We start from the raw sequence: 24,047 nt of genomic DNA, 5'->3' as shown, positions 1-24,047 counted from the left end.
CTTTTAGATGCCTAAAGATGATGGATTAAGCTCCCAAATTCAATTGGTATCCATGGTATCAAAGTATTAAGACAAAGATTTAACTTAGTGGCAGTTTTCAAGTGCTCATTGTGCAGATGTCAGTGGATTTCTCCTGTTTATATGTTAATATAAGTAAACTGAGGTTACGGTAGAAAAATAATTAGTCAGGCACTCTGCTGTTGGACTCAAAAAGAGCGTTGCCTGATCGACAGTAGTAAAAATATTTCCAAACAGCTCAATGAATCTTTATTGTAAGCCAAAAAATAAATAAAATGCAATGGATTTTTTCAGCCATCTGACCTGCAGTGTGCAGCAACATGTGGTGGGGAGGATTTTCTGGGTTTCTCTATGCGCCATATGTTCAAAGAAGAAAGAAAAATTTTATCGGTTTTACAACTGGAACTTTCTAAAAACTTTCGGGTGCTTTTAACAAGACAGTGTAGACAATTGAAAATCAATGCAAACTGGACCCTTTGGTGCCAAATGCCCACCGATAGTAGACCGTTTGGAGCAGATTTAGCATCTTCTACAAGGATGTTGCACCGAAGCTTCCTCAGTTTGCCGGAAGTATAAACTGTAATGTTTTTGCCACTTTTCACTTGGCAGTAAAATGGTCCTGCAGTTAATGTTTTCTCTTTCAAAGAGGAAGAGGACGAAGAGGAGCTGCAGATGGAGAACCGAGAGCGACCTTTCCCCCGAGGCAAAGACTCCACACTTCTGCATTTGCTCCTGAGTAAGGAGGAAGTGGGAGAGCTGACTTCCTGCTGCTGAAACAAGTGGGCGGGGCCAAAAAAAGACCAAAAAAAAAAAATAAATAAAAAATGGAGGAAGGCGGGGCTTATCGTAGCTTCATCATTCTATACCCAGCATCCTTCTGTGAGCAAATTCAAGTTTGCAGAAAGGCAGGAAGTGCGACCCCCTCAGGCTTGATAACAGCGGGGGCGGCTATTGCTGCAAAAAGTGCGGCGGAGACAAGGACGTGTCTGTTCGACTTCCTGTTGGTTGTTTTGTCAGATGTGAGCAGCTCAGTGTGCCTTTATGTGTCAAAATGAACTGTTTGTGTTTTGAGGTCCGCACACCAACTCTACACACACACACACACACACACCCAGGCCTTCTACGGGAAGAGAGACGGCTCAAAACTGGACTCCGACGGCTTTCGGACATCGTTGAGCTTTCAGGAATTTGAGTGGCTGCTGCTGACTCCGCGTCAGTCTTGGTTTGATAAAAACCTGATGTGGAATTTTGGTCCTCATCGCCTCCTTCCTTCCTCCAACCCCCAACCCTCCACCTCTCTTTCCTGGGATGCCAAATAAGGCAACGTGTGCTGAAATCTGAGGCCTAACATTTTCAGCTGTCGCTCTCCTCATCGCACCGAAAGAATGACAGAGGAGGAAAACAACGTGAAGCTCGCAGCCCCATTCTCCTTCTCTTACTATGAAACGCGTTACATCATCTTATTATTTTCCCTCCTTCACCCCTTCTCCCTTCCCTCACCTCTCTACCCCTCTTTTGCCTTTTTCTCTTCACATGTTCGCCGTTATGTAACTCAGTCAGAGCAGCCAGATTGTGAACCTTTGCACCACATGGACGAGATGCTTCTCCCCCCTTTTTTTTATTCACCCTTGGCCACAGCTGCTTTGCTTCACAGACCGTCAGTGTAGGACTTACGCACTTCTTTTGGTTTTGTGTTGACGACGGCCTAAAATGGGCATTTGGTCGAAGAATTAAAAAAAGGCCTGCAGCAACTCTTGAGTTGCTGGGTCGAGAACCAATAAATGTTTTTGATACTTTCAACCAATCGGGTGGACGATTGGTTTGGCTTAGCTAAAACTCCGGCTCTCGGTTCTCGTCGACTGAGAGGCTGCGCAGCAACTTCCTGTTCACTGCATACTTCCTCAAAAACTGTGAGGCGGCACAGAGTTGGGTATTTTTCTTGCTTTTTAAGTTCCCCATTTGAAATGAGACAACGTGTTGGCTCAATGACAGGAAGTGAGTTGCGGTTTACCTCAAATCAGCTAAAAAGGGTCTCAGTTCAAAGCACACAGCAGGGGGGCTCAAAGAGCAAGACCTGGCCTCTGTCGTCAGTGTGTAGGAAGGACTTTAATCCCCACAATACATCTGAGTGACCACTTCCACTTCCTACCACGCTGCAAAAGTTAGCCATCTGCAGTGACGCGGTGCTGTGTCCAATTTAGTCAGACCGGAAGCTTTTTTGAGGTTTATCCAAGGCATTTCAATCAGATTTAAGTCTAAACTTTGATTAGGCCACACCAAAAACCTTAATAAAATTTTTTTTTGTACATTTTCAAGCTCAAGCCATGTGGAGGGGAAGCTGCTGGTTTGCTTTGGGTCATTGACCTGCTTCTCGTTCAGCGTGATGATTCTGAAATCCTGTCAGTTTCTGCTGTAGATGGGAGGAGAGACACATCTTCCAAACAGCTCAGTTTTTGTCCCATCAGTCCAGAGGATATATTCCCAATGAGTTTGGAGATGATCAAGACACATTTTGATAAAAGTGAAATATAAGTATATATAAGTGAAAAATAAGCATATTGTTTGGCCTACTTCGTGTTGTCAGGCAGGTTCCAGTAAAGCAATTTTTCATGTCTGAGTCAGTCTGGTGGAATTGAATAAAAAAACAACAAAAAAAACCTACATTTGGTCACTGTTAAATTATAATTTGCCATGGTTGGTTTGAATCAATGAAATAATTTTTGAAATTCTGCATTTCGTTTTGATCTGATCTGAAGTAAAGTATAAATAAAAGCAAAATCAGCAGAAATCCAGAGGCGCGCATACATGATTAAATATGTTCAGGGGTATAAGCAACCCCTTATACCAACCTTTATAGGTTAAGCAACCTGTAAAGGTTACTTAAGTTGACGTGTTCCTTGACTTGGAACATTTCCTTGCGACTTGCTACAGAGAATTGAACTTGACAGTTAAACTCAAATTTAGAAAAATATGCAAAAGTCCCTCTGAGACGTGATGGTAAACATGCGCAGACTGGTTTTACTGGTTGTTCTCTGTCGGGGTAGCTCTGAGCCAAATGTAGAAAATCATGACCAAAATAGATCAACAAGTGTTGTTGACTGACTGTACATAAGTACATAATAGTTTGACACATAATGCCAAATGATTACATGCAAGATTGCCTCTTTGGTGCTTGTGCACACGTAGCTATTGGACAGTTTTTACCCGATCCAACTGCATAAACCATTCAGAAACAAATTGGTCCGGTGATACACAAAATCACCCAACATTGTCTGGGGTCAACGAGCATAATAGCACTCAAATAAGAATGTATCTTTTTTCTCCCAATTGTGTTTTTCTACATTATTATAACCATAACCCACCGTTACTTCAGGTTTAAACCCAACAGGAAGTGACAAAAATTTGGTTTTGGGTAATTAACTCACAATATGACGATACAAGACAGGGGCCACTACCACCTGCAAAGGGCTGAGATGCACAAATACTTCGCACCCTGCTCTAAAAATACCTTATAACTTGCTTGTTGTAATAGTTCAAACACCAAACATTCTGTAATATGGAATAATATACAAACTGTGAGCCATCGTAGGAGTAACAGAGAAGCTAATATCTTCAATCTTCCGTATTGCCGCTTTTTTGGGGTAAAGCCAATCAGTGCCAAGGAAAATGATTGTGTACCTGGATTGGCTAATTTGCAAACACTATCAAATAGCATACGAAGGAGCATAATTCCAGCTTCTCAAACTGCATTTTTTTTTTTTAGATTTGTTAAAGGAAACAAACAGGCAATTTCTCTGCAGACAATTTGGCGAAAAATCTACGAATAGATGGGGCTTCCCATCGCATATGTCTCGCACCTAATTTGATCATCCATTCGTGAAAAGGGTAACGAATAAAATCCAGATGTCCCAATAAACGGCTCAATCTGAAGAATTTAAACTACGAATCCAAAGTGAACGTAAAGCAACATCTCCATCATCTATTTCCACTTTATCTCCTCTTATGGTTGAAATACGTGAGGGAAACTAGAGAAACCCGAGGTATTGCATTCCTTTATTGATTACTCAGAGACCGGAGGAGACATGTGGTCCCTCCTGCTCTCTGTTGGGCTGTTGATGTTTTTGCCACATGACCAATCAGGAATTTGTAGGAGCACACACACGAACACAAGCGTGCGTTCCCTCTTCTTTCACGGCTTCGCCTCCCTCGTCTTTTCTCACCCTCTCAGCACCTTTAACTCGACTATTGAGATTAAGGCCGAGCTTCCATCGAAGACGGCTGAAACAGAGAGCAGGCGCCGAGAGGAGAAATGGAGGATGTAAGAAGAGGGGAGGGGAGGAATGCGTTTGGTAAATTGGCAAAGAGGGGAGGGGAGTGGGCGAGACGAGGCAGCAACGTGGGGGAGCCGAGAGAGACGAGGAGCAGGAAATGAAGGACAAAGGAAAGATGGAGGGAGAGGGGGGTGGAAAACAGAAAGGTAGTGGAGTTCTAAGGAGTCCTGTCCGTGCTCACCGCAGGCCCATGAATTTTAACTGTGGGATATCTGGAATTTGGACTCAATCAGTCAGTGGAAATTACCACAGAGGCAGAGGGCTTCAAATGGAAAGTACCTCTTCACTTTCGTTCTGCTTTGGGACAATAAAAAAAAAAAAAAACAACTCATACAAACTCTGTCTTCTTCTTATAAGGCAAAAAGCGTTGCGGCCTTTTCCTTACGTCAGCTTGGCATGATATCGAACATGGACAAAGATAACCTCACACCTTAGAAGTGGGTCATAGTGGATAAAACTAGTCATTTTACAAACCTGGCACCAGTCCTCCAGACAATCTACTCTTATCTTGGTACTCATTGATAACAGGGAGCTTGTGTTGGTACACAGTCCGGTGGAAAATGCCCTTCCTTCTGCTTTGTTGTTCCTACATCAGTGTTTCAGATTGTCAAGCAAATTATTATTATCAGACAATCTCAACCCACATGAATTTACTGCTAAATAACCTTTTTTTTTTTTTTTCTAAAGTTGAGTTCAGTTTCACTTGCCAAATGTAGAAATGGGAAATGCTGAAATGCTGCTTAGAGGTCAATTTGGCCTTGTCTATTTTTATGTTTATTTTAGTTTAAAGTTAACTTCTTATCGAGTGCAATAGAAGTATGAAGTATGAGACGTTGTTTTTACCTGGAGAAATGCACCCAAATTTTGTTGTACAATGTTTCATTGCTATAGTCAAAATAAAGATTCAAGTCTATTCCAAAAAGAAAAAAAAAAAAACTCCAAATAGGGCCAAGTTGGATTGGATAGTTTTTTCATTTACTACTTTTTTCATTGACTCAGGTTATCGTGGTTTGATGCAAAAATGTGCGAATGATGAAAAACTTTTACATTTGACTATAAGGGTACAGATACTTTTGCACAGAAGCCTACATGTCTAAAAAGAAACTGCATCTGGATCTCTATTTTCTGCATCTTACCATCACTCTCCAACACACACACACACACACACAAAACACACACATACACACGCACACACACACACACGCACGCACACACACACACACACACACGCACACACCCACACACACACACACACACACACACACACACACACACACACACACACACACACACACACACAGCTGCCCCACATCGCAGCACCAACAGTAAACACAGACAGGAAATGTCCTTCAACAGTTCTCGCTTATCAGCGGCCAACATGGAACCACATCGGGAGGCTTTCGAACAACAAAACCCATATTTGAGTCTGACCTTCTCGTTGCCGTTTTTGTTTACTTCCTTCTTTTTACGTCCCCCAACTGTTTTGACCGAACTGCTTCTTCCTTTTATCAGCGCTCGGTAGAAGCTAGGCTAACGTCACTTTTGGCTTTTTCACAAACACACGTCACTGCTAAAAGCTTCATCGAAGTTTCAAGATGGAAAGCCATGTTACTGTTTCTTTGCCACGTTTAGAAAATGTGTTTGAAATCTCCTCTTAAGGCAGCGAGCATGAAATCTGTCCAACAGTAGCAACTTTATTCCAGTTTGTCTCCACAACATAGAAGGCAAACCTATTAGTTCACAAGAGCATGATGCTACTACCTAAAGCTTGTGACCATAGACGATTGTAAGAACGTAAATCGACCAAAGACGTCGAGATCGTCACCTTTCGGTTCAATCCATAATCCACCTCCATTTTCTCTTCGTTCCTGAACAAAACCCTGAGATACCTGAACATCTACACTTTGCGTCGTTTAGCAGACGGAATTTGATCATGGCTTAAGCTAAAAGATGTTTTCCTCTTGATGCTGATAGAAGAAGTGAAATCAGATTACGCTTTCGTTCCGACCTGATTGATCCCTTTGTCTCTTTGTTGACCATGCAGTGGACTGTGTCCGTCACTGAAAGCCCAGCTCTGCTTTTTTGAATTTGGTCACACAGAGCCAGATCTCCTTTAGATACTGTGTAGGACTAATGATTTCTGTAAACTCTCTCTTCTGTTTTGATTTCTAACTCTCACCAAGAGGCACGTAGACGCTGTGCTTCTTTGAGCGTAATCGATCTCACAGTTTCCTCTTGAGGACTTCATCTCTGACTCCAGTGGAGCGATAAATGTCCTGCAGATGCGTCACAACTGTGAGCCAACGGATGATGTGATTATTTACCATGCGGCTGTGCTGGTGGTGGATTTCCCACAAGGCCGAGCAGTCGTCCGGTCGCTGTGTGTGTGAAAGGTTTCATGGGAAAACAAATCAGGAGAGACACTGATAACTCAGGAGGGAACATTTAAAGAAGTGCCACTTCTTTCAGAGCTTTATGTTCTGTTTCTTATGTTTCAGATAAGTTATTCTACAGAGAGATGCACAGGAAAACAACTTGTTTAAGTTCAGACACCTCTAGCTTGCAGAAGAAGGGCGGCATCACAGCGAACATTACTAACGGTGGCTGTTTTTTTGCGTTCTAGTGTTTTGGGGGATTCTTGTTTCCTGCCCGAAGCGCAGCAGGGTTGCTAATAAGTGCGAATCTGAAAAGCTCATGACACTTCGTCTCGCCTGCCACTGCCCAAAAATAGAAAAAAAACCAAAAAAAAAACAAAGGTCTCAGACTAAACAGGTGAATTCTGCAGAAAACCCCTTCCACTCTAGTCGTCTGCGATCACTGTCAAGGTCTTACAGGTCGGGGGCGGGCGGGTGTGACGGGAGGGCAACAGCCAACCAAGCAGCCCCACGACACACACGCTCACTTCTGAACACACACACCCTGTCAGAAGCATTTAAGTAACCAACTAAGGGGTTGATTTTGCATTTGCAGCTCTAAAAACCACAGGATTTTTTTCTTCTTCTCGTTTTTGTCATGTGCGCTTTTGAAAGGCCTGCACCGTCCTGCACCTCTGAGTAGATGGCATGACAAAAAATACTGACACTTTAAAAACATTTTTTTACAGCATTTGCATTAATAAAAACATTTCAGATCTTGCTACAATAAAATTTCACATGCAAAAAAAAAAAAAAAAAAAAAAATCTCACAAACCTTGAAATCTATTATAAATGTAAATGCAACTAATAGTTTGACTATCTTTAACCAGAAGTGAGATTGGTTACCATTGTGCTTTTGAAAGGTCAGGGACGTCACTTCAAAACAGACTTTTGGACGCTTGCACATAACAGTCGGGAAGCAGCTGCAGAACCTGCTCTACACATGTTAGCTAAAAACAAAAAACAAGTTTGTCTTGTTTTAAACTGTTGAAAGAACTTTGGTTGTTTGCAGTTTCATCCAACAAAGTTCCATCTTGAACACTAAACGCATGGATTTAAATGTATAAAAATGGCCTCAGCAAATCTTTTCACTGCTCTTTTGTGCACTTGGTATGTGTGTGTGTGTGTTTGTGTGTGTGTGATTGGGAGGTCGGGGGGTTGGGTTCAGGTTGGAGCGTAGGGGCAGCTGGCAGGGACTTGCCAAGATGTCATGATTGTCAACTCATAAAGGAGCTGATCTCTTTAACAAGAAAGCTTCCCTCCTCCCCTGGATTTCTCAAGCTCAGGGCGGGGTAATGTGTTTGTGTGTGTGTGTGCGTGTGTGCATGTGTGTGTGTGTGTGTTCATGCGTACATGCCATCATATGTGGCGTGGTCTAGCAAAGAGGTGGAGACAAAGGCAGGATGTGATACAGCACTTCCTCATTCATCTCTGCTGGATCCTTGGCAGTGCAGAGAGCGCCACCTCTTGGTGAGCTGTTGCCACGGCGGCGGCATGCTGGTAAAATTCCACTCCCCGAGATAAGGAAAGCACAAGTGCAAACAGGCCACAGTGAAATTACTCAATAAGATCCAAGGAGCCTCATGAGTGTTTTTTTTTTTTTTTTTTTTGAGAATTCCGGTCATGTCTGGCTTGGATGAAATTCTGCACAGGAACGTCGCGCTTACCAGCCGAATCGGTTTGCTTTAGTTTATCATACATACATGCGGTGCTGAAGAACCCCACCCATGTCAACTGTAAAGTTCAAGGCCCTCAGGCAAACTGAGAAGTTGACAAAATCCCCTTAAAGCCTCTAAGACGTAACGATGCACATTCCCAGCCTCGGCGTGCGCTCTCTGGTCTGGAAGTGTAAACATTAACGCTGCTAAAAGCTTCCTGGAAGTGCTGACTTCCATTTGGATCTCTGAGGGCTGCTGGGTGAAGACTTGAGAGGGCCGGAGCGATTAACCAAAGAGACGCTGGACTGGTTTTCCCCCCAAGGCCCTCCGCTGGCACTGGAAGGAGCTACAGGAATTCTTAAAACAAATGTTTTAATCTAAAGTTAACACGAGTGACGTCAGTCTGTTCATGTATTTTTATTGCAAGTGTGTCCTTTTTGGCATTTAGCTCATCTATGTTACATTGCAACCTTACATGCAAATTTCCAGATTTCTCAAATATTTTTTTTCTAACATTTTTCACCACTTGAGCGCAAAGCTTAGAGTTTCGGCGTCATCAAAAAATCGTAAAATGACACGGTGAAGAAGTTGCTTTCCTAAAATGTCTCTTTTGTGATATTTGATTTCTATCAGGACTGTCATTAGCCTTGAATGTGCGATTAATTCCAGACAAACAATGAGTCATCTATGCATTAGTGTCTGGAATGTAAAAAGCAGCCGAAAAATGTGGGAAGTTGTTAGCCTATTAGCGACAGAAGCAAATTTATGGTATTTAGTCTCTTATGCAAGAGGGAAAAAGAGCTTGTTATCTGAAGAGAAATAGATTGGCCGGAGTGAGACAGTGGTCAGGGTTGCATGGGGGAGTCAAGCCTCAATGACTAAATGAGAGCTGAACATCTCGACCGCAGCCAAGGAACAGTCAGCCAGAAGCTCAACTCAAGTCTTTCCTTACTTCAAATTAAACATTTTCCTTCTAAATATGCGTTAGCTTCTTGCAAACTGTTGGTATCCACGCTCAGAATGGCTTACTTTTGCAGATATGATGTGAAATGAGGTACACGAGTTGTGTTTTTTTACCCAGAAGGCTTTTGGGTTTGGGCCAACTTAATAAAACATGAATGTTTTGCAACTCTCGATTTTTATCTTCCACTCGTTTCCATGCAGTCCTTTACCTTCATATCACTGAAAACCTACCTTTTGGCCGTCTGACTCCTCTGCTTTATATAAGATTTCATTAAACTCAAAATCTTAAGAGTTTACGTACAAGTACATGCAAACGCTTCGCGCAGAAACATCTCAGGCCACAGAGGATCCTAAACACTCAATCATCTTTCTGTTTCATCACATATTATTGCGCCACGGCCTAAGGATGTGCCTCGTCTTGTTATGAGATACCTTTTTGAATTCCTATCTTGGGGCCTGTTTTCTGCTTGTGTAAGGCAGAAAGGCAGATGCGTGTTTCTACATGCTGGATTCAACCGTTTGGTCCAAGGTTCATGTAAATGTCTCCAACATGGTCATAGTTATTCAGAGTAAATGGGGTTATGCTCGTTTCCTTAAAGGTTATGGCACATTATCTCCTTTTTTTATTGGCCACTTTATTTTAGTTGATGTCTGCACACACCCCGCAGCATGACTAATCCTACCAAGTTTTTGCTAACACAGAAGGTAAACAGAAACCTTTGAGCCAGCTGTGGGAAGAACCTGAACACACACACGTAAATCCCTTTGGAAAAGCTCTAATCTCTCAGCACATATTTTGACAAATAACAAAAAGAAAACAAGGCATCAAGGTTTTGTTGGGATACAATTACAGTTCAAACAATGAAAAACTCCTTTATGACTGTGTACTTAATCCAAATTGGTCCATTGATCATAATATCCACATAACGAAGCATTTTACCAACTCATCCTACAACAACCTTTATTGCTAAAGTGAAGTGAACCTACGGCTCCATCTAGTGGTAAATTAATGTTATATGTTTTGGGTTTTTGTTTTTACAGACACAACATGGCTGCTCCCATACAGACGTTTTCTGGAAAACGGTTCACAGGAAAAAGCAGCAAACCATGAAAAAAGCCAGGTAATATAACCGAAACATTTGTTAGTTAGTATGTAAAAAAAAAACATAGAAATGCCTCCAAAGAGATTTATAGATTTAGTTTCTAGATTTTAAGACGCAATATTCAGCACATAAACATTGAATACATTCCTGAATTCAATGTTTACCTCTAAATAATAGAAGTAAATTCAATAGAGTTACATTAAAGAGAAGAAATAACTTCAGTAGGTAATAGTCAAATGTACACATTAGCTGAATAAGGGCAGTATTAAAATGTAAATGTAAAAGAAACCCATTTTTTTTGCTGTGCTTTACAGATAAACTGAAAGTTTAAGATCTTAGCTTTTACAAACAGGAAGGCATTCAAGGTGGATATGATCCATTTCCCTGCTTGGTGCTGGGACTCTGGCAGCAGCATTTCGGTCTAATTTTTACAGACACCTATAAAGACACCGCGACAACAAATCTAACCTACTGAAAATAAAAGCATCCGCCAGTTTCTCTGTATCCTGTTATGACACGAAAAGCCAAAATGGTGGCAACACCTTGTAGGATGATGGTTAATTTTATTATATTTTGGATACCTTTTACATCCTGGCACAGTTGTGAAAAGAGATGTTGTGTTCGTCTTTAATCATAGTTAGGGGGAGGCGAGAACTGAGCCTTGTAGTATTTGTGGTTTTATGCAGATATTACTGCCCGATCTGTTGAGATGAGCTGCTATGTAACGTTTGTATTGTTTCATTCTCAGTTTCGTCTGTCTACAGATGCAATGGAAACAAAGGAATTGATCCACTGTGCTCTTCAGCTAGAGAAGTTAGCTGCAGAGCAAAGCTTTGAGAGCATCTCAACTCTGCTTGATGATCTTGATAGACGTAATGTATCTCCAGAGCAGCTGGAAATGACGGACCTAGTCAAAGTCCTTTATAAACTCCTAAAAACCTGCGGGGAGAGCAGCGTGAGGAAAATGGCGAAGAGTCTGCTGTCGAGGTGGAAGAGACAGTACGGTAATGAAAGGCGGGGAAACTCAGGAAACTCCCAAGCTGTTTCTTCAGGACTAACAGAGGATGGGGGAGTTTCCAAAGATTCAGCACAAACGGGTGGAAATAAGGAGGAGAGAGCATCAGGACAGGAACGTGAGACTCCCACAGACGAGACAACGTCTCCCTCTTCTGACTCAGTGAGAACCAAATGTGTTCAGCTCCTGCTGGCTGCCCTCCTCCACCCTGAACCTCCCGATGGAGACAAGGCAGCAGAGCTGGCGGAAAGCATTGAGCGGCACATCCACCGTCTCCACAAAGCCAACCACCTCAAATACAAAGCCTGCGTGAGGAGCAAGGTGGCCAACCTGAGGAATCCCAAAAACGGTCATCTACGCCAGGGCCTCCTGAGCTGCTCGCTGGCGCCAGAGACCTTTGCCCGAATGTCTGCGGAGGAGATGGCCAATGCTGAGCTACGCCAGCTTCGGGAGGAGTACTCATCCCGGGGTGTGAGCGAGAGGCAGCTTCCCCAAGGGTTGGAGGGTACGCCGACGCAGAAGGTTCGCTGCAAACGATGCGGAGGATCAGACTGCAGGGTGACACAAGTGTCCAGAGGTGCCCTGTTTTTGCCCGCGTGGGTGAGGCGTGGCGGCCCTGACGAGGACGCAATGACCTTTGTTACCTGCGGCGGGTGTGGCCAGCAATGGTACCACAGCGGCTGGGTGTGCCTCTGAATCCAAAAAACCACGCTGACTATCTAGTGTTGACATGGTGAGGAAGTTCATGAAAGCAGAAATCAGTTGTTTTTCTTTTAACTTCTGTATAAAGTTTTAACAAGGTTGCCTGCTTGTTTAAAAGTCCAAAAAGTGCTACTTCATCTTTGCTAAAGCAGAGTCACTGCTAACTGGAACCAAGACAGAGTCAGTCATCATATCCTTACTGATTCATTTCCTGCCTCTTCCAGGCCTAATAGCCCTTCAGTGGTTTACATACTGAACAGTGGCTGCTATTGCTAACAGCTTCCTGGTAAGCTGTGTGAATTAAAACGCCTCGAGGAAATCTTCATACCTCTTTGAACTTTCCACATTTTGTCAAATTCTTCTATGAATGGCGCCCAAAGCAATTGATTATGTAACTTATCAAAAACATGAACAAGGAAATATTTTTGTATATTACTATATGACTAGTTAAAGATATATATTTTAACTATATTTTTGTGAACATTTTCAAACAGCAGTATCGATCTACAAAAAGTTATGACAGAATTTTTTGTTTGGCTATCTGACATCCCATAGTCCAGCACGCCCTGGGTAGAGAGCCAATAATCTACTTTATTCCACATTCTTAAGTGTATTTTGTTGTGATTTGATTTGACATGATTTTGAAGAGGAAGACAATTTTTTTTGTCAATACTTCTTTGAGTCTGGACTTTGACTGGGCCATTCTAACGTGTGATCTAAACTGTTCTCCTGGAAGGGGAACCTCCGGCCCAATCTTAAGTCTTTTAGCTGGTTTTTCTTCCCAGATTGTCATGTGCTTAGCTCCACCCATTTTCCCATCATGTCTTACCAGCTTCCCCATTCCCGCATCATGATGCTGCCACAAAAACGTATGCAAATTATGTCTCTGGGTCACAGTGGTTATGCGAATGCCTTATAAAAATGGAAGCAAAAAAATCTTCTGGCCTCTCACAATTGCCCTTTCATTTGTAGCACACTGAATCCAGTGAATGAGACATGTGATATTCGAGCCCCGAGGACAATCAGGACCGACTCGTGTCAGAGAATGCGCCGCCACTCCTGCCAGTTTTGGGGTTACTCTGCCCATTATCTCTGTTTCTTTTTGAATTATCTCTCAGTTATTTTGTTGAATAAAGGATTTCATCCTTTTAGTCACTCTGGATTGTCGTGTTATTGCTCCAAGAAGCATCAAATAGGGAATGATGGCCAAGATCTTTCAAAGATAACCATGCGGAAAACTAGTAGTAATAGCATTTAACACTTTACATTGGTTTGCAGTGATTCAGCTGATATTTTCCAAACTTTTAATGTGATGTACGAGTTGCGTCTCACGTTAAAGCCTAAATACATTTCACATTTATTTAATTATTTCTCTGAATATGTTTGCAAAGCTGCTGAAACATTATTGTTTTGAAAAGTACCGACAAATTTATGAGTTGATATTTGTTGTTCTCTTGTATTTTGAAAAATGAATCAGACAAATGAGCCTCCAAGAAAACATTTTTTCCCCTCCCTTAATAAATAAAATTGACATTTAAAAACTGCTTGGGTGAATTCTTTATTTCATCATTACACATATATTTAATGATAAACATGATGCTTATTGTTTAGAAATTGGTTTCATGCATTTGGAGCATTTAAAAGTGAATAGCAGTTGTTTTACCAGCTGTAAAAAATACATATGTGTATATTGAATACTCTTTGGTGAACTTAAAGAAAAAAATTTTTTTAGAATTCATATTACTTTGAATCTAGTAGGTTTGACCCTTGAAAGTGAGGTTATATTACAACTAATTGGAAGTAAACTTAAGTGTCTTGCGCTTCTAAATTATTGTAATTTTACTTCTGCTTTTATCATAACTGTGAAAAATTACGAGACTGTTACAGATTTTTTTTCCCCCCCCCACCACAAAATGTGAACCACGCCACGCATGTATCGGATTAAGTTCCCGCATCAGGGAGGAGGCGGGCGTGACCGTCAGCGGGTCATATGAGCGTCATTAGCCGCTCCTCCGCTTCACAGCAGCGGGGACACACGGAGCACCATGTCGGCGCTGGATAACTGCGCTCTGCCGGGGTAAACGGGAGGATGTAAGCCGCTGGAAGCCTGCGATAAGCCCCATAGGAACAGGTACGTCTACTGAGGAAGAAAATGTTGTGTGTTGTTGTTTAAATGGGACACTTCCTGAAGTTTTAATCTATGAAGTCGTAAACGTGACGAGCTTTTGATGAAGTTTCCATTGTCGGACGGACTCCAGTCTCTTTATTTTTATCATTTGTGGTAAAAATATGAACTCGCAATAACATGTTAGTTTTGACGTGATAATTTGTTTGTTTTGATTTAGTTTATTTTAGCACATAATTTGAACAAAAATGAATTAGCTTTCTGTACGCACAGCCGGTCTGAAGCAAAGCAAATTATGTCTCTGATTATGTCCCGCCAGGCCAGCTGGGGGCAGCCAAGAGCACTTAGATTTTTACGCAATACAGATTTCAGACCTTGTTTTGTTTCAAGTTGCTTTTCAGAGTGAGGCAACTTTTCATAACATTTTTATTATTTGTTTAAATTATTTCTAAATGGTTGTTAAATAAATTAATGCTTATACTGTGGTGAAATTGCCATGGTAATATTTTTTTAATCCACTCTCAATTTTAAAATAAATATAAAGAAGTATTTTTAATTAATAAACAAACTAATTGCGGTTTTAATCTTACAGCTAACTTCATCACAGGTTCACTGGTTAGCCATAAAACTGTATTTTTTTCTTTATTTAAATTCATCATTCAAGAAAGAATAAAAAATTGTGGTGCTGGTGGCTCTTAAATCAACATCCACTTAGGTCCCCATTTAACTTTGGGCTGACCTGTGCAAACAAACAAACAAACAAAAAAACAAAGCTTCAAGGGATTTCCAACCTCAAATACTTACCCAAGTTATTTAAAGTGTAAGCATTAACCAGCATTCTTGCTTCCTCATAAACAGTTCAAAACAATCACATGTCGAATCAGAGGCACTTCTCTTGAAACTGCAAGCTAAGCTTTAACCTTGACTCTGGTGGGTAAATCATTACTCTGGAGTTTCTGTGGGATTAAAAATGAAACCTGACTTGTTGCATTTTGAGGGTTTAACCAGGGTTTAATTACAGTCACGCGTCCAGTTTAGTAACCGCAGTCATGTCACACAGAAGCTGCTGAAAGAAGCACATGACTCCCGAGTGGGAGTCCGTGCACTTCTGCTTCTGCTGCTGTCTCTAGAGGAAAGGACAGAAGCAGCAGCAGGTTTCAAGGCTCCAAGACAAAGAGATCATTTACCCACTGGTATTCGTTCCGCTGCCAGTTCATGTGACGCTTCGTCTTTATGGGCCTTCAGTTTATCTCTTCGGTTGGGTTATATACAGACATCTTGATGATATGCTGCCACAGTCATTACCAACTGGAAGCTTCACACTGGACCTGTTAACCCCATGTAATAACACTTTTTCCTTCCATTCAACTTTCCATTAATATAGTTGGATAAAGCACTGTGTAAAATACCAGCTGTTTTAGTAATGATCTGTTATTGCAGCCTATCCAGGGTGTCGATGAGTGTTTGTTGGACAGCTGCCAAGTTAGCAGCATAGCATATGCTAGCACCTCAAATCTGACCTTTTACACAGATTTAGTTTTTCAAAATGTCTTCAGGGTTACTTTAGATTTGGTGTATATATCTTACTATCATAATATTAGAGTTTTATGGCCTTGTTGCACTGTTATGATAAAAAACTGCTGGTTTGAATTACTTAAATGCATCTTTATGTGATAATTAAAATCTTTAAATGCTAAAGGGCAAAGGATGTTTATTTTAGTTCTTTCTTTCACATTTTTTTCTATCTGGTTTAAACTGAATTAATCATGACAAGTTATCTGCTCCTCAGCTTGCCCATTGATTTTTATCCCGTCTTTGTCCTCACCCTTTAGTAATTAAACGGTTGCATAAAACCACTTTATTAGTTTTCCGCAGTTAATGCAGGCGTTTGTAAAATGTTTCGGTTCTGATCTGTCTTTTTTTTTGTAGAGGTTTCTGCTTGAATGGTTCTGCTCAGAGGAAAGAAGTAGTTTCCCACTGCTGAGTTTTTTTTTTTTTTTTAAATACTTGTGGCACGCACAAAGATCCTGTGATCAGCATTCATGTGATGCACCACACGGATTATTTCATGCCTAACCTATTACACATAGTGTATATGTGTGGCATAGTGTAAGATCTGGACTGTTAATAGGATTATCTGGTCTGGTTGAGTGAAAGGAAACATGTAAGCAGTTAATGTAACATGGTAGACAATAAAGTCAAAGCAGTTTGTCCTAATCTAAACTTTCTGTTGAAGGTCAAACAGCATTTTATTTATTTATTTATTTATTTATTTTTTCCAGATTAAATCAGTCAGAACAAACTAAGGAGTACTTCTGCTTTGGTTTCCAAACTGCTTTCCAGCTAGGAATATCTTATTATTGATACAGAAAGAAACAAAAAAAGCAATAATGGAAGTAAAATAATAAAATAAAAGAAGTAAATAGACATGTTGTTTTAAATCAATGCATTTTAGATAATGCCTTACTTCACTGTTGTATATATAAATTCCTACATGTTCATGTAAAATACAGTTGTATGTAGTAGAGCATAACATTTGGCTATTGGGTTGTACGTGAAGGTAATTTGATGCCTTGTTCCCCTATAGGTCCAACTCCTGGTTCTGGTTCTGGTGTCTTCAGAGCTCCTATCTGGCCTCTTGGTGTCCAACCCTACTGCAGCCATGATGTCCAAGTCCGCTCTGCTGAAGGTCATCCTCCTGGGTGACGGCGGCGTTGGCAAGTCGTCCCTCATGAACCGCTACGTCACCAACAAGTTCGACTCGCACCTCTTCCACACCATAGGCGTGGAGTTCCTCAACCGAGAGCTGGAGGTGGACGGGCGGCGGGTCACCCTACAGATCTGGGACACGGCGGGACAGGAGCGCTTCCGCAGCCTCCGCACGCCCTTCTACCGTGGCTCCGACTGCTGCCTCCTCACCTTTAGTCTGGACGACGGACAGAGCTTCCAGAACCTCTCCAACTGGAAGAAGGAGTTCGCCTACTACGCCGACGTCAAGGACCCCGACAGCTTCCCGTTCGTGGTGCTGGGCAACAAACTGGACGTCCCCGAGCGCCAGGTGTCCGGGGAGGAAGCCCGCAAGTGGTGCCGGGAAAACGGAGGGCACCCGTACTTCGAAACGAGCGCCAAAGACGCGACAAATGTAGCATCGGCCTTTGAGGAGGCAGTGCGTCGCATTCTGTCGTCTGAAGATAGAGACGATCACCTGATTCAGACCGACACAGTGAACCTGCAGAAGAAGCCTCGCCCTGAGCCCAGCTGCTGTTAATCTGAGGGACTCCGGGGGTTTTGGTTGGGCCTTTTCACTGATGCTACTGTACAGTTCTGCATGCTACTATTTATGCTTAAATCTGGATCAACATTTTAATGTCAAGTTTTAGCTCAACAATTAAAACTACACTACGTTTCGTTCACATATACTGAGGTTATCTGTTTTGTTTGTATCAAGGAAGTAATAAAGACCAAAAAAACTGTGATTAAAATATGCTGATGCCTACAAAAAACAGAAGTTGAGATTATTTTGTGTTCATAGTTGCAGAAGTAGTGCTCAGATTTATGTTAACACTTGAACACCCACTGGATTTAGTTTTATTCTCTCCTAAATTAATCATTCTTGTTTTGTATTGGTGGAAAAAAACTGCATAGAACCCCAGAATTCTCATTTCTGAATAACTCATAGTGAAATTATGTTTTAAAGAATGAGATTTTTGGCTACATTAGAGCCCAATATAAAGCGAACAACTTTCATATCTCTTAAGTATGAGAGTTTTAGCTACATTATACTCCAATATGAACCGAATAACTTAAGTTTTTACTCTAAATTTGCTGTGAAGTTGACAAATTTGTAGAATAATTCAGGTAACTTGCTTTCGTTTTATTTTTGTGCAGTACCCTTTTCGTCCACATGGTTCCGCCACTGTTTTACAAATTCATGTTCAAACCAAGTTAAAATCTGTTTAAAATCGGAAGATTTAAAGCGTTATCATTGCATTATCAGAAACACACAACGTTTTAGCTCTAAATGGTAAAGCTTCATTGTAGAATTAAAAGGAACCATGAAAACAATCGGGTCTTTTAATAAGTCTGACTAATACTAAAGATTAGTCAATAAAGAGCGGTAAATATGGCAGACGTGTCTTAAATTAAATTAAACATTCGGCAATTTCCTGACTTTTATGTCACAAAACCGTCCCCGTTTTACTGCAATAGGTGTTTCCTCGTAGCTTTTTTTGATATTTTAAATAAAATCCGCTGGACATCGACAGGTAGAAACAATGATTGGTCACAGGTGGCAGCAATTAGATTAAGTGACGTCACCTCTGACGTCATTGGAAAACTGAAAAAAAAAACAACGCCAGGATTAAAAAGTAAGTTTACTTTTGCTTTAGTAGATAAAGTTTTAAACAAAAGATTTTTACTTTATTGCAGTTGATAGATTTGGTCAAGTTGAGCCACAGATTTATCGGTAGGAAAGATTGTGAAAAGCGACAGAACCAAATGACTCGTTTTGGTTTTTTTTAAGCTAAAGGGCACCGGAAGAGTTGTTTGCTTTGATAAATACCAATTATTAAATAAAAATGAAAGCAGCAGGTGTAGCTATTTCTTTAGTCTATGCTAAAAATAGAATTAGACAACTATTCAAGATAAATGTATTAATTTTTAGCAATAAAGAGGAAGCAGAAAAATAAAACGATCTCGGTAAGTCTGTAAGGTTAATTTTAAAATGGCACTTTTCGATAAAGTCATAATTATGAACTTCCATTTACTTTTTAAAGATAATTTATGTCAAATCAGCCACATTTAATATCAGTAATTCCTTCTGTAAATATAATTTTGTGGCTAAAAGTTAAAATCTGCTCAGTAGAATGTGGGAATCTGCATAACTCATACATTCTTTAATGTAAACATTTTTCTTATACTGATTTGTACTAAGAAATTTACAATATTGATTGTTTATTTTTCTTTGGAAAATTTGACATTTAATGTGTATGTACGGAGAAGTTAGTAAATATATAGAATAATTTAAAAACAATATACTTGCTGCTAGTATACAATGTAAAGTATAATGCAATCAGAATCAATAATGAAATTCATAGATGTGCAACTTTTTTGTAAAATTTTAATTTTAATTTCTAAGTAAAAAAGTGACATTAATCTGTAACCCTAATCTGTAACTAATGACCATGTAAGACTTATCTGATGCCAAACAACAACAAAAATGGATTCAATAATTAAAACGAGTTGGCGTTCATTGTATATATTTTTCTATATTATTTGTGAATTCATAAATATATTATCAGAAATGTTATTTAATTTAATAATAAGCCTCTGACTACCTTTGTCTCCCGCTAATTTAAGGTTATAAGATGTATCCATTGAATCCAAAAGTGTTTACACTGTGAAACAGAGTTAAAGTAGCTGCCCTATATTTAATTCATATTTAGATTCTTGTAAGTCGGGCTTTTGCTTTTCTTTTTGCGGTGAACCTTAGACACATTTTGTAGCTCCCGACTGTTTTGACTTTGTTAACTTTCTGTAAAAGTCACAAATCGAAGAAAGAGGCAAAATACTCAGTCGTCACGATAATAAAAAATATCGGTTTTACTAGAGAAGGTTACAAAAATCACCATATAGGAGTCATAGAACTATTTTCAACTTAAAAAAAAAGGAAAAAAAAAAAAGAAAAACCCAGAATGAAACACCTACAGGGACTACAATGCCATCAAAGTACAATGGAGTTTTTCTTTAGAAAAGAGCAGGGGCAGAGAGAGGGGAGGGAGGAAGGGGGCAAAACACCGCCTACCATAGTTGTCAGTACAAATGACTACACATCACCTGAAAAAACTGCGAAGACACAGTCATGTCTCCTTCATGCAAATAACGAGGAAACAACAACACCCTGACACGCATCGTCGGCTTATAGGAAATTGAAGTTTTGCCTTTTACATCAACCTGGCGGCAAAGCACGGATATTTATTCAACATAACACACATGGCAATATAGTCCTTTTTTTTTATACAGAATAGACAGCTGCGCACATGGACGATACTGACATGCTTCATCTCATCAAAATTCATAAAATTTCTCTTGTCTACTTTTTTCTTTTTTTTTTAAGGGTTAACTAATCGGTCATGATTAATATAGAATATAGGCCATGATTATTGAAACACATCTGGTTATAAAATTAATGTATGAAAATTCCTGACTTGTTTTATTCAGTGTAAACATCCAAAACAGTCTTTGTGGCTTGTATGAGAGGCATGGCATTCAAAAGAAAAAGGAGAAAAGAGAAAAGAAAAGAAAATAGTGACTTTAGTCACGCATTTGGCTAAAAATAAGCACAAACATGTTCCATAAAATACTTAACCACGAGAACCCAGCTGCCTAAAATGGATAAAGAGAATAATAATAATAAAAAATAATAATTCCCATATTTTTTCTTCACATTTTAAGATGTATACGTCACAATCACCTCAAATCCATCATATAATCATGACTGAACTGTGTCCCTCTCACGACATATCATTGAAGATGTTACATTACAATTAGTATATCAAATGCAGAACTAGTATTCGAGTGCTAAACACATTTCTCAAAGGGTACGTTTACATATATTTTGTTAAAGAAAAATAATAATAAAAAAAGAGCATGTCAGAAATAAAACATGGATTGTGTTCTCCCCGTTTTGGGGGCGTGGGAAAGGGTGTGGATCGATCTTTTTTTTTTTTTTTTTTTTTTTTTTGGCGGGGTGATTCTGCTATTTACAGGTGAATTTAGTTCCCTGAAAGGAGGAACCGGTGGGTTGAGTTCACACAGGATAAGATCAGTAATCAGGTCGGAGTTTAAATGGTGAATGTTTTGGAAATAAAACACGAGTCGGATTTGGTTTGATACCTGAGGTGTGTGTCTTTTTGTTTTTTAAGACCTGGATGTGCAGCGCCCTCCACATTTAGAGACAGCCTTGCTAAGGTTGTAAAGAAATAAAAAATAAAACTCTTTAGTCGCAGGAAATTAGAAAAAGTCCATTTGAGCACCATTCATTCACTGCGTAGATGTAAAAAAATAAAAATAAAATTGCAAAATCATTGACCCGACAATTATCTCTAACGTTTCTAATAAAATAAATGAAAAAATAAAATAAAATTAAACTTAACTTCACTTTAAAGTGTCCAACATTTTTCCCACGCAGTCAAAAACTAACTTAAAATAAAAATTTACCTTCTGAATGATAAACTGAACATGTAGTATTTTCATAACATAAACAAAATAGTCTAGAAAAGGGCAAAAATAAAAACATAAAAATGGGTTTTGCATGCTTGCCTTAAAAAGGGCATCAAATTCTCTATTTTTAGGAGTCAATTAAACATTTCTTATTTAATGTTTAATAACACAGTGCCAAAAAGCAAGTGTCTGTTTGCTTCTCTGTTGGTGGACCGCAAACAAAAATGACACAAAGTGCCTAAAATGACCTACGACCCTCAGTTTGGTCTCCGTCCCATTTTGTCAAATGGGATTTGATAAAGATTCCTGTTTGCATTGGCTAAATTAGTCCTGAAATCGCCTAAACTTACCCACACGTACAGCCAAAGTAATAACTAAAAACGGCATCCCCATGGCATGATGCTGCCACCACCATACTACATAATAATAATAATAATAATAATAATAATAATAATAATAACATTTTTTGACATTTTAACCACTTGTGCCAGTAATTGTGGAGGGCGCCGCCTTTGACTTTTATTTCAGCTGGTGATGAATGTAACAAAAAAAAAAACCTCAAACGGTCCTAAAAAGAGACATTTGGCGAGCCTCCTTGCATTCTTTCACGGCCAGATGAGAGGACTGGTTCCATATTTATGACCTCTCAGCAAGAAAACTTAATCTTAATCCAGGACATGGAAGCAGATAAACTGTTAACGGATCCTATAAGAAAAGTAGCGCTTAAATATACTTACTCAAATGCACAGAAATCCTTGAGATACCACATGGTTTTTCATTCTTTTAGGGGTTTATTCCTGGAGGGGGGAAAGAAAGGGCTTGTCTTGCTCAAGAGATTTTATTCTCCCCCATTTTAATTTATTTTTAAATAGTGCAACAATGTTCGGAGCAATAGCAATAAAACGTCAAAGTGGTGGGGAAAGAAAAACTAAAAGAAGAAAAGAATCTATGAGCCCAAACTCAAAAAGATCATAACAATACCTGGCATACTTTTCAGAGTATTTAAAAAAAAAAAAGAACATTCACACACATTCGCACAATATATTCATATTCATATATATATATATATGCATATAAAACACCAAAAAACAGAGGAACTTGGTTGCTGTGGTGCTTCCCAGTGGCTGAAGCACACAGTGAACATTGTTTTTCGATTTTTATTCTGTTTTTTCTTTTTTCTTTTTTTGTTGTCGTTAGGAGCTATGTGTCGAGAGGCTGTGCTGGCTCAGGGCGCGAGGCCATCACAGCCGGGCCACGTTCACGAGCCGCCGCCCAAAAAGCACAGGGAGGGAGGAAGAGGAGGAGGCGCTTTGAAAACCAATGTACCGTACCTGAGCTCGACCCCTGATGGGGCGAGCCTTCACCGCTCTGAATCAGCCGCCTCCGTCCGGGGCCTGGCCGCTCTCCTCCCGACCCTCCAGCCTCTTCCCCTACCGGTGGTGAGAGCGCGCTGGCGCCTCGGAGCGGAAAGCGCTTCTGGGTAAACGGAAGAGGATGGAGAATCAGGAGACCGGGGGGCTGTCGAACATGACCGAGGTGGTTTTGTTTTGTCGGGGGGAGGAGGAAGAGGGAGTTTGGGAGTGATGGACGCTAGGTGTTGTGGGATGGGTTTAAGATTTGGGGGAGAAGATGAGCAATGGCAAGAGAGGACGCTTTGTCCTTATGAGTAGGAGGAGGAGTTCTGGCCGTCCTTGGAGCGCGCCTCGGCCTCTAGGTCCTGGTCATCCTTGGTCTTGATGTCCTGGTAGTCGTGCGTGGAGGCGGCGGTCTTCAGGTACGCCCAGTTAGCCGCTAAAATCATCAGGTAGTGGATCTGAGAGCACAGAGGGGGAAAAAAAAGTCGTTTTACATTTGACAACTCAAAAGTGCATTTTGGTCTCCATTAAAATGACTGTAGTTTGTTAAATAAAAGTATCGTTTGTAGGAAATGTGGGAAAGTTCAAGGTGTCTGAATATTTTTACGCATTTAACTAAATTAAAAACAACTACATTTTGTTGTAATTTTGTTTTAAACTTTTACTTTCTCTTATTGTCACCTTTCTAAAACAGCTTCAAGCCTCTCACAATAAATTCTCCTCCTCAATCAAAGAGTCCGATAATAAGTAACCTACTGATGTAACTACACTGTGTTTCAGGCAACGTCCTCACTGAGAGGCAAGGAATGAAGACTCTACAAAGATATCCCGATAAATCTTTTCGTAGAAATATCACCGCTTCAAGCGCTGACCTGATGTTTTTCAGGTAAGAAAAACTTTATTTTTTTCATTGTGTTTGCTTCTTGCATGTCCTGTCATCATAAAGCACCTGCCGATATCCGTGGATTTTCCTCCTACACTAAACACTAAAAAGAATTGGTTTGTTTGACAGGAAACATTAATATCATGTCATAAATAAGACCTAGCTAAAAAGCTAAGGCATGTTTATATCTTAGTGTCTGAGCCAAATGAACAAGAATGTCCTGGACTTAAAGGTACTAAAATATCTATTTGTTCTCCCT

General features: G+C 40.2%; 3 protein-coding genes across 6 annotated transcripts in view; 2 read left to right on the top strand and 1 right to left on the bottom strand.

The window, feature by feature from the left end:
* Positions 1-10,413: 10,413 nt before the first annotated feature.
* Positions 10,414-13,748, top strand: tceanc (transcription elongation factor A N-terminal and central domain containing). Of its 3 annotated transcripts, XM_014998936.2 has the most exons (3): positions 10,414-10,505; positions 11,236-12,235; positions 13,177-13,748. In XM_014998936.2, exon 2 carries the CDS (start codon positions 11,257-11,259, stop codon positions 12,196-12,198), a length of 942 nt encoding a protein of 313 aa, XP_014854422.2. In that variant the 5' UTR covers positions 10,414-10,505; positions 11,236-11,256; the 3' UTR covers positions 12,199-12,235; positions 13,177-13,748. The 3 variants fall into 3 exon arrangements, with proteins under 3 accessions (XP_014854422.2, XP_014854421.2, XP_014854420.2); XM_014998935.2 differs by having other exon boundaries at positions 11,252-13,748; XM_014998934.2 differs by having other exon boundaries at positions 11,236-13,748.
* A 433-nt stretch (positions 13,749-14,181) lies between these two features.
* On the top strand, positions 14,182-17,837 carry LOC106924960 (ras-related protein Rab-9A-like). The gene is made up of 2 exons (XM_014998942.2): positions 14,182-14,335; positions 16,917-17,837. The coding sequence occupies exon 2, from the start codon at positions 16,992-16,994 to the stop codon at positions 17,595-17,597; it is 606 nt and encodes a 201-aa protein (XP_014854428.1). The 5' UTR covers positions 14,182-14,335; positions 16,917-16,991; the 3' UTR covers positions 17,598-17,837.
* A 2,069-nt stretch (positions 17,838-19,906) lies between these two features.
* The window catches only part of LOC106924959 (neuronal membrane glycoprotein M6-b-like), a 37,273-nt gene continuing 33,132 nt past the window's right edge, over positions 19,907-24,047 (bottom strand). For both annotated transcript variants that reach the window (XM_014998941.2, XM_014998940.2), the window contains exon 7: positions 19,907-23,363. In XM_014998941.2, coding sequence (XP_014854427.1) covers positions 23,211-23,363 — 153 coding nt within the window. In that variant the 3' untranslated portion in view covers positions 19,907-23,210. The remainder of the gene's footprint in view (positions 23,364-24,047) is intronic.

The sequence above is a fragment of the Poecilia mexicana genome, unplaced genomic scaffold (genome assembly GCF_051168715.1).
Source record: "Poecilia mexicana isolate PSO_F unplaced genomic scaffold, ASM5116871v1 scaffold_2, whole genome shotgun sequence".
Classification (NCBI taxonomy): Eukaryota; Metazoa; Chordata; class Actinopteri; order Cyprinodontiformes; family Poeciliidae; genus Poecilia; species Poecilia mexicana.
This window is presented reverse-complemented; position numbering and strand designations above follow the sequence as displayed.